The sequence below is a fragment of the Coregonus lavaretus genome (genome assembly GCF_964263955.1).
Source record: "Coregonus lavaretus genome assembly, chromosome: 28".
Classification (NCBI taxonomy): Eukaryota; Metazoa; Chordata; class Actinopteri; order Salmoniformes; family Salmonidae; genus Coregonus; species Coregonus lavaretus.
In genome coordinates this window covers 18919508-18936238 of record NC_140015.1, presented here as the reverse complement: position 1 = coordinate 18936238, position 16731 = coordinate 18919508, and the positions used below count along the sequence as shown (strand labels likewise).

Sequence of the window (16731 nt, the reverse complement as noted above, 5' to 3'; positions counted from 1 at the left end):
TCTATAAAAACAAAAGATAATGCTTAAAATACTGGTACACCACTGTTTTGGATAGGTTTTACATAAACATCTATTTATTATTCATTATTAGATTTTGAATCAATATGAAGAACTCCAAATAAGGAATGGGGTTTACAAACAAGATATTTCACAGACATTTGATGAATTTAAGCAGATAATAATTATAACCAACCAAACCTATAACCTAAAACTAGTACAAAATGTCCTCTCTATGCACTCTGAGAAAATAACAATTATATAGTCTGTTAGTCACTACAACCCAGTTTAATCAGGAATAAATGAGTGGTTTTCACAGGTTAATTCGTCACAACTGCAAGAAAGCACTGTGTAGCGGGCTAGCGGCTAAATAAATACATGGCCTAGTAACCCCACACTTGTATAATTACACAGAGAGTAGGGTTTTGGTTTAAGCCGGGCTTTGCATTCATCAATACAATATACAGGGTTTGACTGGGGCATGGGTTATTCATGTGACCAGTTACAACATCATCTCTAGGTTCAATACAAGTTATTTGCGAGATCTAGGAACATCGCACATTACCAATAATCTCACATATGTAGCGGTACATGTCAGTACTCCATCCAATTCCCATATTCAAACAACATGCACTTCCTTCAATAAAAAGCCAGAAATAATCTAGAAAGGTATGGTGTGCATTGAGCACTGGGACCTTCAGCCTTCATTCAAGGCTCTCTGGAACAAACTTAAACCACGCACAAACACAATGGAAACACTTACTCTGAACGTGAATGTAAAAATACTTTACAATACTAGTAGGAATAGAAATTGTCGTTTTGTTAATACGCGTCATAATTTTAATCGAAAATTTATAAAATGTATTTAGGTAACAAACCTCTGGATTAAAAAAATTCTGTAAATATTTCATGCCTATACATTCCCCGTACTGCCCATCACATGTAGTTCAACTCAACAGGGCAGTTAGATACCCTTTCCCAAGAACCAGACAGTTCCACATTCTAACAGACTGAAGGAGAGAGCCCACCATGATAACTGGAAAGATTGAATACTTATCTGTTAAGTGAATAACCATTTAGTTGGCAAGTTACCATATAAAATAAACTAAGTGGGAGGGGGGTTAAATAAAGCTTTACTCATGAGTAAAAGGAAACATTCATCATTTGAAAATGTCTATAAGAAAATGTACCAACATTGTTGTGCCCCAAAATTACTTGTGTGAATTGCCAGAAAGATAATCTTGCCTTTTTGTCAATATAGTACTTTATACTTTCCTTTACAGTCTAATAATTATCATCCCCTTAATCATTTGCTGTTGTGTTTATTAGGGGAAGGGAGGTACTCAACATGATGGTTATTGAGCTTTAGTTGTTCTTCTTCTCTGGATAGCCTGGGTAAGGAGCAGGAGGGGCAGAAGGCGCATAGGGAGGAGGCTGTTCCTATGTGAGAATAAACAGTGATAGAATATCTTTAAAAAACTGAACTGAAAACATCAACACAGCATAAAGTGCATGCACTGAATGGACATGGAGAGAATAACAGGTCCCTTACCATGGGCATGTAGACATTGTGGGGGTTGTTGGGGTTGTAATAGGCGCTGCCTGCTGCCTCTGCTGCCTTGGCATTACCTGAGGATCAGGGAGAGAGAAATGAGGGGCGAATAATGCACATGTACAGTAACTGATACAGAAGCACATGCTACTGTAACTGTGGAGTAGGAGAGACAATGGAGCACACTCAGCCCAGTATATTGCAGCAGGACACTCGTGACAAGACATCTTCCGGACAGAATGATTCACAGAGGCACACTTCCAACTCTCTTTCAATTCTCCAAAACCCACAAATAGACACACAACTGACATCTAAATGAGGCGTACTGAGTTTAGGCCAACTGGGTTGTTTCATGGGGTAAGGGAGACTAGGGGTGAGAGGTATTTTGTTTGTTTCTCCTTTTTAATATGATGTGTACCGGTTACAACATCAGCACTCCTTTCTCAGTGCCATGCGTCATGTGCTTCATATTGGAGCAGACTGATGGGATCAGACAGATGCAGCGATGCAGACATACAGAAAGAGACAGAGAGACAGACCTGCAGGGGGAGCAGCCCAGTTTTGGGGGGGCCCAGGATACGGGGGAGGTGGGGCCATGTAGGCAGGGGCAGATGGGTACATTCCTGCAACACGAGAGAGAATACCCAAAATACTCATAACAGCCTTGGGGACACATCTTTACTTCAAGTAGTTATAAATATTGACACCAATCAATCAAATTCATACACTCATAAGAATGGAGGCATTATCCAAAATATTTCCGTATTTAAGTGCTATGCAATCTCTGATGTAAATGTCAATCTGCTAGCATCACAGCTTTGATTCTCAATTATTATGACCCAAGCCTGCATAACATACAGTTTTATAGTGATGATAAAGTTATTTAATAACAGACCTGCGGCTGCCATAGGGTAGGGATAGCCCATGTCGCCTGGGGGAGCCTGGTAGAAACCATTCTGCTGGGGTGGGGGTGCATACGGGTAGTTCTGAGGAACAGGTGGCGGGCCGTAGCCATTCATCACTCCAGGTGAGGGGTAGCCATAGGAGGCACCTCCGTTTTGAGCAGGAGGGGCACGAGATGCTAAAACAAAGTTGAGGGTTAAACCTAAATACAGACTGGACTTGACAAAAAGAGTAACATGTATAACAAATATGTAGCCTAACAAATATAACAAACTTTGACTGCATTACAAGGAAGTGCTTTCATGATGTACATGTTTAATGAATTATTTAATTGTACGATATAAACTGAGTAAAGCAGATATGTTGAATGACAAATAGGCACTGTACTGATAAACATGACAGTCATAAAATGACTTACCATTTGTTGCCAGTTTGAAGAGGTGCTGACCTAACTCGATGGCTCCCCCATTGGAAAAAGACATCTTGAAGCTAGCCTGTCCTTCCCAGCCTCCTGAAACCAAAGAAAGGACTGTTAATACATTGATGAGCACTGTGTACTTGTCTTTGCATTAAATTGCACGTCTGATATTGAATTATAATCAGCGCCTTGGAGATGTCACATTTCAATTTCTACTAATGCTGCTAAAAACTTTGACACAGACAGACATTGTAAAGTAAAATGAGATTGTGGTTTACAGACTGATGTCAGCCTCTGAAAATATCTGGCCTTGGCAAATCACCCTTGCGTCACTGATTCACTTCTGCATGTATTCCTAGGATACATCAGGCCATACCTGGGGCTGGAGGCCATACACACTTTGCATGCTCTATAGTTCTTTCCTCATTATGGTGTTGAATGCTACAGGAGGACAACAAATTGCTGCCTACCCCCAGCCTCAGCAGAAACTGTGCCCCTGATGTAATTGGCGGCGAAGACTGGTTGCTCGATGCTGCAGCCCTTCATCAGGTAGTACGGGAACATCACAGACCCCAGGCTGTCCTTGGCATTACTGGACACAAACACCAACTGAAATGAGGACAAACAGAGAGAAAGAGGGCAATGAGATGGGACGCAGAACAATGGAATGTCTTCCAGTTTGTGATGCTCGTCGTTTGATGCGACGCAGACAGGGTAGCCGGAGTTGTGAAACAGAAGAGTCGATGTCTGTCCTTTTTCGTGATATCCAATTGGTAGTTACAGTCTTGTCCCATCACTGCAACTCCCCTACGGACATGGGAGAGGTGAAGGTCGAGAGCCATGCGTCCTCCGAAACACGACCCTGCCAAGCGGCACTGCTTCTTGACACACTGCTCGCTTAACCCGGAAGCCAGCCGTACCAATGTGTCGGAGGAAACACCGTCCAGCTGGCGACTGAAGTCAGTTTGCAGGCGCCCGGCCCGCCACATGGGTTCGCTAGAGCGCGATGGGACACTGCATCCCGGCTAGCCAAACCTTCCCCTAACCCGGACGACGCTAGGCCAATTGTGCGCCGCCTCATTTGTCTCCCGGTTGCGGCTGGCTGCGACACAGCCCGGGAACGAACCCGGGTCTAGTGACGCCTCTAGCACTGCGATGCAGTGCCTTAGACCGCTGCGCCACTCGGTAGGCCCCCTTTTGAGTTTTGATGTTGAGTCTTTGCCCAACAAAGTGATGTTAGGATATACAAGTTAGCCCGTACAAGCTTTTGTGCCGAATACATTATGCTGTTACAGGTGTCAAACTTATGGGCATGTGGCAGCAGTGTGTAGGAGTGAGACAAATGAATGTGTAAAACTGGGGAAAGTAGTGGTATGTGTTAATTCTAGGGCTACCCATGGGGCTGGGGATCAGAAATGTCCAGCGCGAAAGAGGCAGGTTGATGTTTCCAGGGTTAGAGTAGTGCAGAAGTTGTCGTATGCTGAGGCAGTTAAGAAAGTAGAGGAAGATGGGTCAAGGGGGCGGGATCCTGAGAGGAGTGGTGTGAGTAGTAGAACTGTACCAGTACAGAGGGATAGGCCAACACGTTATATATGTTTCAGTAAGATTGGATTTTTAGCATTTATAGCAATGGTTATCAACTGTACTGCAGGGATGGAATGTAAGTCACAGAAAATTGAGGTTGTGGTGGCAGCTGCAGAGAGGTATTTGGTTGTACAAGACTTGACGTCAGAAGAGTTACAGGGTGTGTTAAGTGCTGGTTTCCCATCTTTTCAGGCTGTTGGCTTGAGGTAGGACTAAATTGATTTAAATAGTGGAGTAGGGTGGTGGGTTTTTAGTGAGTGCAGGGTTAGATGGTAGGGTGTTTGTTGAAATCCTTTTATTTTTTTAAGCAAAGTATAAGGGACTCCAGTTTAGTAGGTGGTGGTAATGCAACATTTATTGGATGCCAACCGCCGTTAAACCTCATCGAAGAAGAATGATTGTCTTCCAACATCCTATTAGGCACACAGGACCAGCATGGTCAGATAATAAACATACCCTGTATGGAGTGAGGTAAACAGTCCCCTTCTTGGTCCCCCTCAGCAGGTCTGTCTTGCTGGTGACATCGCTGAAGGACAGCTCCACATTCTTGCATTCCCTTAACACACTAGTGGTGGATACATGTTCAGTTTAGGCATGTCTAGTGAATTCACAGACAAATATGTATAGTATGTATGATAGGTCCTCCATAGGACAAATACTGTAGTAGAATCCTAGCAGAACCGAGACCGGGACATAGTGGGATTCTGTATGGTCTACATAATTTCACATAGGCCTACTATTGGCATTTCACATACTGGCTGGTGGTTAAATCTGACACTTCCAGAATGTGTCAATTCTAACTATTATGAAAAGTTGTCTTTCTTCGTATATTTCCTAAGTTCCTGTTACTTTATCAATTTCCTAAACCTCTGTCAAAACGTTTACTTTAGACTCAGGTGGTGCGTTAGTAGGGGCGGCTCGCTCTCTTTGTTGACTTTGCTGTCAGTCTACCTCCCTGGAAAACAAACTTATTTAGCTAGCTAGCTAACACTTATAACCAGAGTATATTATTTTTACATCTAACGTTAGTTTAACTAAAGTAAGCAAATGTATCTAGCTAACGTTAGCTTTAATACGTTTCAAAGGAGTAATGATGACTGACTTCGAACTTAGCTAGCTTTTCCTGCCAGCAAGGCCAACAACGACGTTGCTGACTGATAGCTAGCTACTGACGTTAGCACTATAAAATAGCGCTTGCTGATTGAAAAAAGTTGTTAACTGACATTGGCTAGATATAATTAACACAAAGTACGGAACTGGCTGGCAAGCTAGCCACTAGCATAACAGCTAACGTTGACTTGCGAGTTAGCTAACTAAGCTACCGAAAGTGAGCTTCGTGGCGATTAATGATTCACTAACCTCTCGCCGTTGTTGATCAAAAGTCCTCCGTTTTGAGAATGATTTCGATTTAAAGCCATGTTCAGATAGTCTAGTGTACTCGTCTTCGTCAGGTACAGCTACACACTGGAAATGAGAGGAATGCCCCAAACGTCAAAGTGTTACGTCACATGATCAGCTGTTTCATGTGCTGTGACTGCAATGTTCTGTTAGGCAACATTGTTTCCCATATTGTCAACAAGCCTTTGAATTGAGATTGTCATATAATTGTCGTGTGTTGAGGTGAGGTGGGATATTTGAGATTGGTTTGGATGAAATAATACAGCATTGTGGTTGTGAAGAGAGCTGAGTAGGCCTAAGGAGAGTAAATGCTTTTCATGTATGATTGATTTTTGCTTACACGTCCATTATTTTATGTTTTTAGAGAATGTGCTTTGAGTTTGCCTCTCAGTCGTAGTCAAACACTAGAACATCTAATGGGTGCCTATATATTCCAAATTGGGTTATATAATTCTGCTTGTACAACCAACACGTGTAAAGGAAAAGTTATTAGGCCAATTGTGTAATCAGTTTATGACTCATGAGTCATGACTTAGGTATGGTCCAAAAAAAGGATGGAATACAGGAAAATAAGCTAAATGTAAAATGCATTTTTTTTAAAATCATCACTTAGTTTAACTATGTGTATATCATGTGCATTTCACTTTTAACTGACATGAGGCCTGTCTCAGTGGGACAACATTTAAGTTAGCTGCAATTAAGTAGATCACATGAATTTACAAGTCATCTTCCTCAAATTGCTACATGCAAAAATTATGCTTCCAAATGTTTTCCTATATACCTATTTGCATCCTGTTCTGTGTCTGCATTACATGGGGGACAATGCCGTGCGTGGCGACAGTGACAGTAGGCCTACTGCACACAGTGTTTCCAGCATAAAGATACAATGTTCTATTTAATTTTTTGGCTTCCAACATGTAGCAAGAAGATGGGCCAGGTTATGTAATAAGATAAGATAGTTCTTTATTAATCCCCCAAAGGGCACGTTTGATTGAACCAGCCAATACATAACAACAACAATACATGCACAATAAAACACAACAAAGGATACACAGACACGAAAAGCAGCACATCATCAATGAATATAAAAAACGAAGTGCTCATGTTAAAAAGCCTCATAGCATAGAATGGGTGGGTACAAGCAATCGGTACAAACATTGCCATAGGGACTGAGCAATGAGCATGGTGACCGTGAGAGAAGAGAAGGGGATTGAGGTTATTATGTAATAATTGCATTTACTGACCCTGTGGGGGAAATTAATTGCCTAGTATTGTATGCACAGTGCAAATGTGCCATACATTTCCTTCACTTTACTTTGACCTTATCAATCAAGGGTGTTTTCCCCTTTTCCTTTGGACTCAATATAGAACTATAATAAAAGTACACAATATAGCAAAACTTTTCCCCCCAGTAGGCTATTAAAGAAAACAATGGGATAAAAGTTGGAAGGATCCCTTAATAATAAATAAAATTAATTCAAAAAACAAAATGCTATCGTTCATTCAGTCACGAATTTATCACGTACTGCAGGCCTACATTCAGTCTGACTGTGATAATTGACTTAATCAGCGGTAGGCTAATAAAGCCTCGCGCGCAATGTCCTGCCTCAAGGTCCTCTGATTACTCCAATTACTGGTCTTGAAAGACATGTTTCTTCACTACACAAAGAAACCACTCAAATACCGCGCAAAATATTACTTTTGTCACGTAATTATATTGTTCAATCGAGAATCATTTAACTAATTAAAACACAGCACAACCTGTAGCCTAACAATGCTACTTATGATTTGTGTAATGTTTGCATTCTTTGCGCCACATTACCGATGCCTTTCAACTCTCGTGCGGCATGAAACCGCTCAAACTAGAGCACAAGATGCCCTGCCTCGAGTCACCTGCACCATCCGACGAATACGCGCAGTTTTCGGTCAAGCGGTTCTTCACAACATGCGTGTAAAAGGTAAATAGCCATTATATTTTAGCCCTCTATATCTGTAGATTTAGTTTGTTTAATTAGAATGTCTGGTATGCTGGTTGATCTCACTTTTCCCAGACAGGTCTGGAGTTAGTGTGCCTGTGCCAAAAGCCAAAGAACATTGTGGAGTGAGAAGGGGAGAGAAGAATGGTACCCTTTCTTTCCAGAGTCGATATGACAGTTGCTACACACAGGTTGAGGTATGGTAATCTCTATTTTTGATGTTCATTGCATTGCGAGGTCTTGGTCTGTGTGTAAACCTACTGATTGCCATATCAAAACACTTTGTTTTATCTTTAGGGTGACAGAGTCCTTGTATCTTTGGGAGTCCAGCTGGTTGCAGGGGATCAATGGTACAGGGTCAATATTAGCTGCCCCCTGCTCAAGAAGATGGCCCAGAAACCCATCATCAGTCGCACCTGTGAGTTCATATCATTTCATAGGGAGGGAATTTTAGATGATTTATCACAAAAATAGTGATTACAGTGCCAGTTAGTACCACCTCTGTAAAAGCCATTCTGCCAACTTACTTTCCTTCAGCACGATCAGGAAAATGCAGCATCCTTAGAGCTTTGCGTGTGGACTGTGGGCCCCAGGATGTCTCCAGTGATGGCTGTCTGAAACTGGGATGCTGCTATGATGATCATGACTCAACATGCTATTACAGAATGAACAGTAATATAATTCATTGTGTGTGTATTTTGTACAATGTAGAACATGCTTCTGAAAGAAAGTATCAGCAGAGGGATAGTGACTGTCTTGGTGAGATTGGCGCATAGTGATATCAGAGATTACATTTCAAGAATAACTCCTTTGTTTGTTACATCATGAATGTCTCCTCCTCTTGCTCTCAGCCTGTTCTCTGGATGGCCATTTTGTGTTCTCTGTGAAGGCGACGGACACTGACCCCCCACTCAACCCCAGCAACCTTGTCGTCAAGGATCAGCCGCAGTGCTCTCCTGTAGTTACCTCTGCAGATATAGCCGTCTTTAAAATCGGGGTGATGGAGTGTGGCACAAAGATGAGGGTGAGTCAGTAGGTCTATTACCTTCTGCCCTAATCTACAGCAGTATACTTCTGTCCTGAATGCCTCTGGTATAATCCTGTTTTTTCTTGTAGTGTTGAATACTCTTAGGTATGCTAAAATACCTCCTTCCCCTCTCGTTCCCCCTCTTGTATTTACAGATGAATGGGGATGTTGTAATCTATGAGGTGGAGGTAGAGGAACTGCATCCAAAGATTGCAGGCAAACATTCTCCCTTCAGGTAGCTGCTTATTTCTCTTCCTGCCTGTGGACTGTGCACTACAATTTGGACTACATTACCATATCGTAGCTTTAGCCAGAGCCTAATTGCTTGAAACTATTATGGAGTAAATGTTTTGAATGAGACTTGGTTTGTAGTCTGCAGGTCTGGTGTCAATATGATGGGACAGCTCTCCTCCACACTGATCTGCGGTCCTTAAACCCAACTAACCCTCCACCTGTGACTGCACTGGGGACTGTCCGAGTGCAGATGAGAATAGCCACAGGTACTATAGTAAAACAATATGTTTTCCACAGACCAAGCAAGGGATGCCAAATCCAAACCCTGCAAGTATATGGCATCAAGAGTTGTCACTTCACACAATGTTACACTGGTAGATCTCCATCATCCTGGCCCTTATCCTTTTTCCAGATGAGTCGTTCACCTCTTTCTTCCCCGGGGAACAGCTGCCCCTGACCCTCTTTCTGCGTAAGCCTGTGTATGTGGAGGTGTCAATCGCTCCACCCTCCCCTGACCCCAGTCTCTCCCTGCGTGTGCGTGACTGCTTTGCCTACCCTGCCTCCAGACACTCCGTATGGACACTGCTCTATGATGGGTGAGAGGGAGGGAGCCAAATGTTTTCCTATACTGACTCAAGATTAATCACTGTGAATATGCATTGGTTTAGTAGTCTAACTCCCTTCTCCCTGACAGCTGTCCTAACCCTCTGGACAACATGAGGAGCTCCGTCCCAGTGGACAGTCAGGGGAAGACAACCTCTCACTCCCAGGTCAGGAGGTTTAATGTCAAGACCTTTTCCTTCTTGGACCCTGAGACTGGCAATCCCAGTGTGGAGGAGGTAAGGTCTATCCTATTTATCTGAAGAATGGGAAGATTTTGCTAATATATACTGAACAAAAATATAAACACAACATGTAAAGTGTTGGTCCCACGTTTCATCAGCTGAAATAAAAGATCGCAGAAATTTTCCATATGCACAAATGGCTTATTTCTCCCAAATTTTGTGCACAAATTAGTTTACATCCCTGTTAGTGAGCATTTGTCCTTTGCCAAGATAATCCATCCACCTGAAAGGTGTGGCATTATCAAGAAACTGATTAAACCGCATAATCATTACACACGTGTACCTTGTAATTCCTCCAACGTCGTTTTAGAGAATTTGGCAGTACGTCCAACCAGTCTCACAAACGCAGACCACGTGTAACCACGCTAGCCCAGGATCGCCACATCCGGCTTCTTCGCCTGCGGGATTGTCTGAGACCAGCCACCCGGACAGCTGATGAAACTGAGGAGTATTTATGTCTGTAATAAAGCTCTTTTGTGGGGAAAAACTCATTCTGATTGGCTGGGCCTGGCTCCCCAGTGGGTGGGCCTATGGCTGCGCCCCTGCCCAGTCATATGAAATCCATAGATTAGGGCCTAATTTATTTATTTCAATTGACTGATTTCCTTATATGAACTGTAACTCAGTAGAATCATTGAAATTGTTGCGTTTTTTGTTCAGTATAAATTCTCAAAACAAAGATCTCTTGGTGCTCCATCTACTGCAGTGTTTCCCAACCCTGGTCCTCGAGTACCCCCAACAGTACACTTTTTTATTGTAACCCTGGACAAGCACACCTGATTCAACTTTTCAACTAATCATCAAGCCCTCAATGAGTTGAATGAGGTGTTTGTCCAGGGCTACAACGGAAATGTGTACTGTTGGGGGTACTGGAGGACCAGGGTTGGGAAACACTGATCTACTGAATCTTGTCTCTCAGGTGTACTTCTACTGCTGGGTAGAAATCTGCACAGAGGAGGCAGAGTGTAAACAACGCTGCTCCATCACCTGTGAGTGTTTCAGGTCCCTATGTTTTACATTCACCTTAACACTGTGAATTGGGTCATTTCATCCAATAGTCATGCTGTCTCATCCTCCTCCATCCAGCACCTGATGGTGAGAGGGCGAGGAGGGAGTCTGGGTCAGATCGAGTCTCCCAGTTAGTCTCATTTGGTCCTGTGCTGTTGGGTCAGAACAGTTCTGGACAGGAACAGGAAGGGAATCCTAGTGATCATCTGAATATAGGTAAGCACATTCCAAATAGGGGAGAGTGGGGTAAGTTGAGCCATTTTTTACATTCAACATCACTCTTTCAAGGGAAATGTAGTATTCTTTCTAACAAAGATATCTACATATTTCAGGATGTTGTGTATCCCTGGAAATAATCAGAATTCATTTAAGCATTACAGTTTTGAAAACAGCTTGACCCGCCTACACATTTCTGTACTGAATGAAATATTACCACTCTTTTTAAAAGCATGTCTCTTTATTTCCCAAACACAATTAAACACAATCACAATCGCTTTTTTGTCTTTTAATCAATGTAAGCATATTTCAACACAGGCTTAACACCTAACAAACATTGTACTTTTAACATATACCAGCAATAATGCCTTGCATTATGCCTGGGGAAAAAACTCTTAAATTTGCTCACTTGCCATTGGCTCAACTTACCAAGGTAAATATTTGTACTATATTAACCCACACAGCTACAAGGATGCACTTCCATGCTAGGTTTAGGACCACATATTGAAGCTTATAGACTCTACTTTGGTTTAGATACAATCGTCATGAAACCTCTAACACTAATTTGACTGTTTTTTGGACCTAACTTGCTTACCTCTTTTTCTATGTGGTTTCTTCCTTCAGACTCCATGAAATTACCTCTTCCTAAATATTTGGTCAAATTATACATTTTGGGTATGGTTTCTTAGAAACAAGGGTGGCTCAACTTACCCCACAGCTACTGTATGAGTGGAATGAAACTAATGACACTAACATTTTCTCTTGCTGGCCCTCAGCATTTCAGTTGTCTGTACCTCCATCATGTTCTTCCTCCTGTTCTCTTCGTGGTCAATGATGAGTTGTCAAGTGGAAGAAAATGAAGTGGAAATGGAAACCAGAAACAAGGAGACTGGCCTACAGGTTGAACAAGCCCAATAAAGCACTTCTATGCACACTTAATTACAAATGGTATTTATTTCAACTGCCATTAAATACCTTCACTGGCCATGTGCATTCCAATGCATCACAAATGTACTTCACATGTTTTATGCAGCCAGTTTGCCTTTGACACTTTGGTAAAGGTATGTAAACTGAGTACATAGCGCTACACCTGAAAAATAAATATCAGATATTAAAGCCTCCTATCCTACTGCCCCAGAAAAAGCAGAATACAAGGGCGTCTGCTTGGAAAACCTGAAGTGATCCTAAGGTATTGATTCACAACTACAACCTGTATCGCTATGCACTTTACACTTTGAATCGAATACCAATCAAACTTAAGATTCCATAAATTACTGTATCAGTGACAAACAAGAAATAACTATATAAATAAAATAAATTGATATTTATTGACATCAATGGTTGGGTGGTTTACAAAACAGGAAGGTGGGGAGAATCTCAGAATAAACGGTTGATTCAGTAAGGTCGGAACTTCCTCTGTGCTCTTAGCAAAGCAATTCGCTGTTTGTCCTCCTCAAACTTTTTCCTCAGTTCAGCGATGTCTGAAAGAGAGAAGATAACCCTTTTCAAAATGCAGAGTGACTGAGTAATATGATGGACAAAGTTAGCAGTGAAGCCAGAATGACTGAACAAAAAAGTTAACGTTTTGCACTAAAGAATAAAATTTCACCACACATTGTGCTTCTACTGTTGATCAAATGACGAACCATAACTTACATTCTTTCTGTGTGTTTCTGTGCTGCCAGGTGTAGAAGTTCATGAGCTCCTTCCGCTTCCTCTTTCTGCTCTCCTTCTGCAGAGCTTTCTGATTGGATACCTCACTGTGGGGGCGGGCCTTGGTCCCGCTTTTACCCCTGGTAACTTTTACCCAGCCCTCCTCATCCTCCAGCTGCTCCTCAGCCTCCTCCTTCTGTCGCTCGGCCTCCTGGGTAAGGAAAAAAAGTCTTAACACAACAGAAATACCCAAATATATTTGAAGAAACATTTGGAGTTGAGATTGAGATACAGGGGGAGAATCTGACCTCTTCTTTTCTCTTATCGTAATCCTGCATGAAGGTGTCAACTGCCTCCTGTAGTTTGTCTGGCTGAGCAAATGACTGCTTGTACTGATTAATCCATTCTAAAGACAAAGAAACAAAGCGAGACAGACAGAATTGAAAGGCATATTAAATACACTATTAAATCTGCGTGAAATGTCTTTCCAATTTCATAAATTCTGCCTATATTTAGAAAAGAAAGACCATGCATCTAGAACAGCACTTTAAAGCTCACTCACTCTGTAGACCTGTCCACACAGGTCGCTGCTCTGTGGAAACAACTAATGGGACATCATGGGGATGGGACTTCACTGCTGTAATACTGATAGCCTTCTGAAACACGATGTAACCCACTCTGAACCCCTGTAGGGAATGGAAATAGAAAACGCTCAATACTGAAAAAGTGTCCATAGGCACTTCAATAATCAATCTGATCTAAACATAGAGCTTCGTTGTCCAGATTCAGGGCAAACCTGTTTTTGTGCTGGTGTGAAATACTTGGCCAGCTTGGGTCCTGAGTGCTCAAAGGACCCTGGCTTCTCCCTCAGCTCCACTGACTGAACAGGACCAAACTGAGAGAAGAGCTCCTTTATGATACCCTGAAAGACAGCAGAAAGAGATTAGTACTTTTATACTGTATATGGCCACAGATAACTGTAGCATAAATATTGCATTTTCTGTAGAGACTTGCTAATAGTACAATAATCACATGCACACTGGCTGGTAATTGACAGTATTTACAACATAAACGTACCTCAGAGCAATATGGGGGAATGTTAAGGACAAACAGTGTTCTGTCGAGGGGTCTTTGTGTGATTTTCTCTGCTCGCACTCGGTGCTCTTTTACACACATTTTGTGCTGGGCAACACTGTCAGTACTGAACTGTAGAGAAAGCACTGAGATGAAGAAAGAGTGGTTCAGTCAAAATACACAGTCAAAACAGACAAACATCTCTCTAGGCAGGTCCTAATACATTGTCTACAACTCCAGGGAGACCCAGAGGGCACTAATGGCTTTAGCCTGAGTAAAAAAATAGTAGACAATCTTTGCTTTAGCTACATGGCATAGTCTTAGGGAATGCAGTCCAAATAAAATACAGACATCAAGTTGACCTATTTTAATCGTTAAACACCATAAGGCATCAACAACCTCAAGCTTGGTCTTGAAGCAAGCTTAATTTAAGTGTTCGACATAACGTTAGTTATCTAACTCCATAATTTATCTAGAAGCAAGTTAGTGGTTGCAATTGAAACAGAATGAGATCATGTTCGAATTAACAAACCCCAAATTATTATTTTATATCACACAAAGTTATTGTTTTTATCACATTCTCCCTTTGAATGTGTGTTATTTTAGCAATGGTTACCCGTAAATCCTCCTGGAATAACACAAGCCTGGTTGGCATGTTTCGTTTTAGACGGCGCCATCTTCTTTGCGACCTTTCACACAGGAAGTAGAAAGGGATTGGTTGTAGTCCTTTTTGGGGGTTGTAGTCTAAATATGCTTAATAAACGTTTGATTTGTTTAAATGTTACATTTACGTCATTTAGCAGACGCTCTTATCCAGAGCGACTTACAAATTGGTGCATTTTTTTAGGTGGGTGGGGTAAGGGGGGGGTAGAAGGATTACTTTATCCTATCCCAGGTATTCCTTAAAGAGGTGGGGTTTCAAGTGTCTCCGGAAGGTCGTGAGGGAGCTTGTTCCACCATTGGGGTGCCAGAGCAGCGAACAGTTTTGACTGGGCTGAGCGGGAACTGTGCTTCCGCAGAGGTAGGGGGGGCCAGCAGGCCAGAGGTGGATGAACGCAATGCCCTCGTTTGGGTGTAGGGACTGATCAGAGCCTGAAGGTACTGTTGGGTTCTATTTTTCTCATAATTGGATCTGTATGTGATGAATAACTTAGAAGGAATGCATTAATGATAAGCATAGGTTTGTACTATACTGATATAAATTGTTTCACATAACAGGCTGTGATTCATGTAAGGAACGTTAGGGGGTAGGACAGATAAGACTTGTATTTCTTACAGATACGAACACTCTCTCTTTGTTGTCTGTGAAACCGTCCTTGAACGTAGGTACATAGAGTACAGATTGGAAGGGTGTCTTTTGGGTGCTGACTCTACAGGTTATTATGATAGCAACTTATGCCTGGGAACGGTGGAGCGCCAAGGGGTAGGGACTAACCCGTGCGCCAATGGATTGGCTGAGTAAAGTCTAAACCACACTCAGTCCTTTACTCTGATTGGCCAACAGAAGAGGTGGGAACTCTCTGTCAGAGTATTTGAGAAAGAACCTGTAAACAATGGTTTAGTTCTCTGTCTGCCCTGCGTGGTATTTCAGTGAGCCCGTATACGAACCAACATACTTATCATACATACATTTTGCATATAATAAATTTAGCTTGGAATGAATATCTCTTGATTATGTTTTCTATTATTCCAATACCAGATTTGAATTACGCAATTTCTAACAGTACGGAGGTGCCGTTCCCCTCACAGCTCCGTAGGCAAGCACCATGGTCTTGTAGCAGATGCGAGCTTCAACTGGAAGCCAGTGGAGTGTGCGGAGGAGCGGGGTGACGTGAGAGAGCTTGGGAAGGTTGAACACCAGACGGGCTGCGGCATTCTGGATGAGTTGTAGGGGTTTAATGGCACAGGCAGGGAGCCCAGCCAACAGCGAGTTGCAGTAATCCAGACGGGAGATGACAAGTGCCTGGATTAGGACCTGTGCCGCTTCCTGTGTAAGGCAGGGTCGTACTCTCCGAATGTTGTAGAGCATGAACCTACAGGATCGGGTCACCGCCTTGATGTTAGCGGAGAACGACAGGGTGTTGTCCAGGGTCACGCCAAGGCTCTTCGCACTCTGGGAGGAGGACACAACGTAGTTGTCAACCGTGATGGCGAGATCATGGAACGGGTAGTGGAATAAGTTTAGTGTGTCATGTAATATTATTAATCTACAATTTATGTTCTTAACCCTGGGCAACATGGGCCTAGGGAGGCTCACAGGGATATTGGTATTCACAGTACTCCACCAATTATCCATTTTTAAACTCAATACTATTCCCTAATTATAATTCTCCCCTAATTATATATATTTTTGTACATAAATGCCATATAATTTCAGCTTTAAAACAGCAAAGTTTGCTCTCTGCCTCATGGCAAAACATGTAGAATTGCAGGATATTAGCTTTAAAGCTGCAACAACAAAAAATCTGTCTGCCCCATGACAAAATGTGTAAAATTGCAGGACATTAGCTTGAAAACTGCAAACTTTTCTCTGATGCCATGAGCCGGGTCTTTCAAATGCTCCTTCCCAGTGCCCGAGACTTGGTTCGTCCAACCATGCACTGCAGATGTCATTGTAAAACTCCTTGTAGGCCATTTTGAATCGCACTCGAGTTGTGTTATGCTTATGAGGGGGTCCCTGATAAATTTGCTATCACAAAAAAGAACTCCGGCCCCAAAAAGTTTGAGAACCCCTGGTCTAGCAAACACGCCTAAAAGACAAAATGATGAAAATTATATCGAGTTGAAATAAGGATATGAACCAATGATTTATATATACACACCATTGATATGAACACATCTTTATA

At 42.3% G+C, this 16731-nt stretch overlaps 3 protein-coding genes across 3 annotated transcripts; 1 reads left to right on the top strand and 2 right to left on the bottom strand.

Annotated features, from left to right (window-relative positions):
• Positions 1-52: 52 nt before the first annotated feature.
• Positions 53-6028, bottom strand: LOC311103531 (WW domain-binding protein 2-like). The gene is made up of 8 exons (XM_084145106.1): positions 5814-6028; positions 4911-5019; positions 3341-3479; positions 2871-2963; positions 2445-2630; positions 2089-2172; positions 1550-1626; positions 53-1437 (listed from the first exon to the last, which is right to left on the bottom strand). The coding sequence occupies exons 1-8, from the start codon at positions 5870-5872 to the stop codon at positions 1363-1365; spliced, it is 822 nt and encodes a 273-aa protein (XP_084001232.1). The 5' UTR covers positions 5873-6028; the 3' UTR covers positions 53-1362.
• A 1571-nt stretch (positions 6029-7599) lies between these two features.
• Positions 7600-12097, top strand: LOC311103964 (zona pellucida sperm-binding protein 4-like). The gene is made up of 12 exons (XM_084145605.1): positions 7600-7810; positions 7904-8025; positions 8126-8246; positions 8366-8500; positions 8680-8852; positions 9011-9090; positions 9228-9355; positions 9502-9685; positions 9784-9928; positions 10854-10923; positions 11021-11158; positions 11935-12097. Exons 1-12 carry the CDS (start codon positions 7627-7629, stop codon positions 11991-11993), a joined length of 1539 nt encoding a protein of 512 aa, XP_084001731.1. The 5' UTR covers positions 7600-7626; the 3' UTR covers positions 11994-12097.
• Positions 12098-12467: 370 nt separating this feature from the next.
• Positions 12468-14586, bottom strand: LOC311103963 (ribosomal RNA-processing protein 7 homolog A-like). The gene is made up of 7 exons (XM_084145604.1): positions 14502-14586; positions 13889-14031; positions 13608-13733; positions 13374-13497; positions 13120-13217; positions 12815-13022; positions 12468-12639 (listed from the first exon to the last, which is right to left on the bottom strand). Exons 1-7 carry the CDS (start codon positions 14560-14562, stop codon positions 12554-12556), a joined length of 846 nt encoding a protein of 281 aa, XP_084001730.1. The 5' UTR covers positions 14563-14586; the 3' UTR covers positions 12468-12553.
• Positions 14587-16731: the final 2145 nt, after the last annotated feature.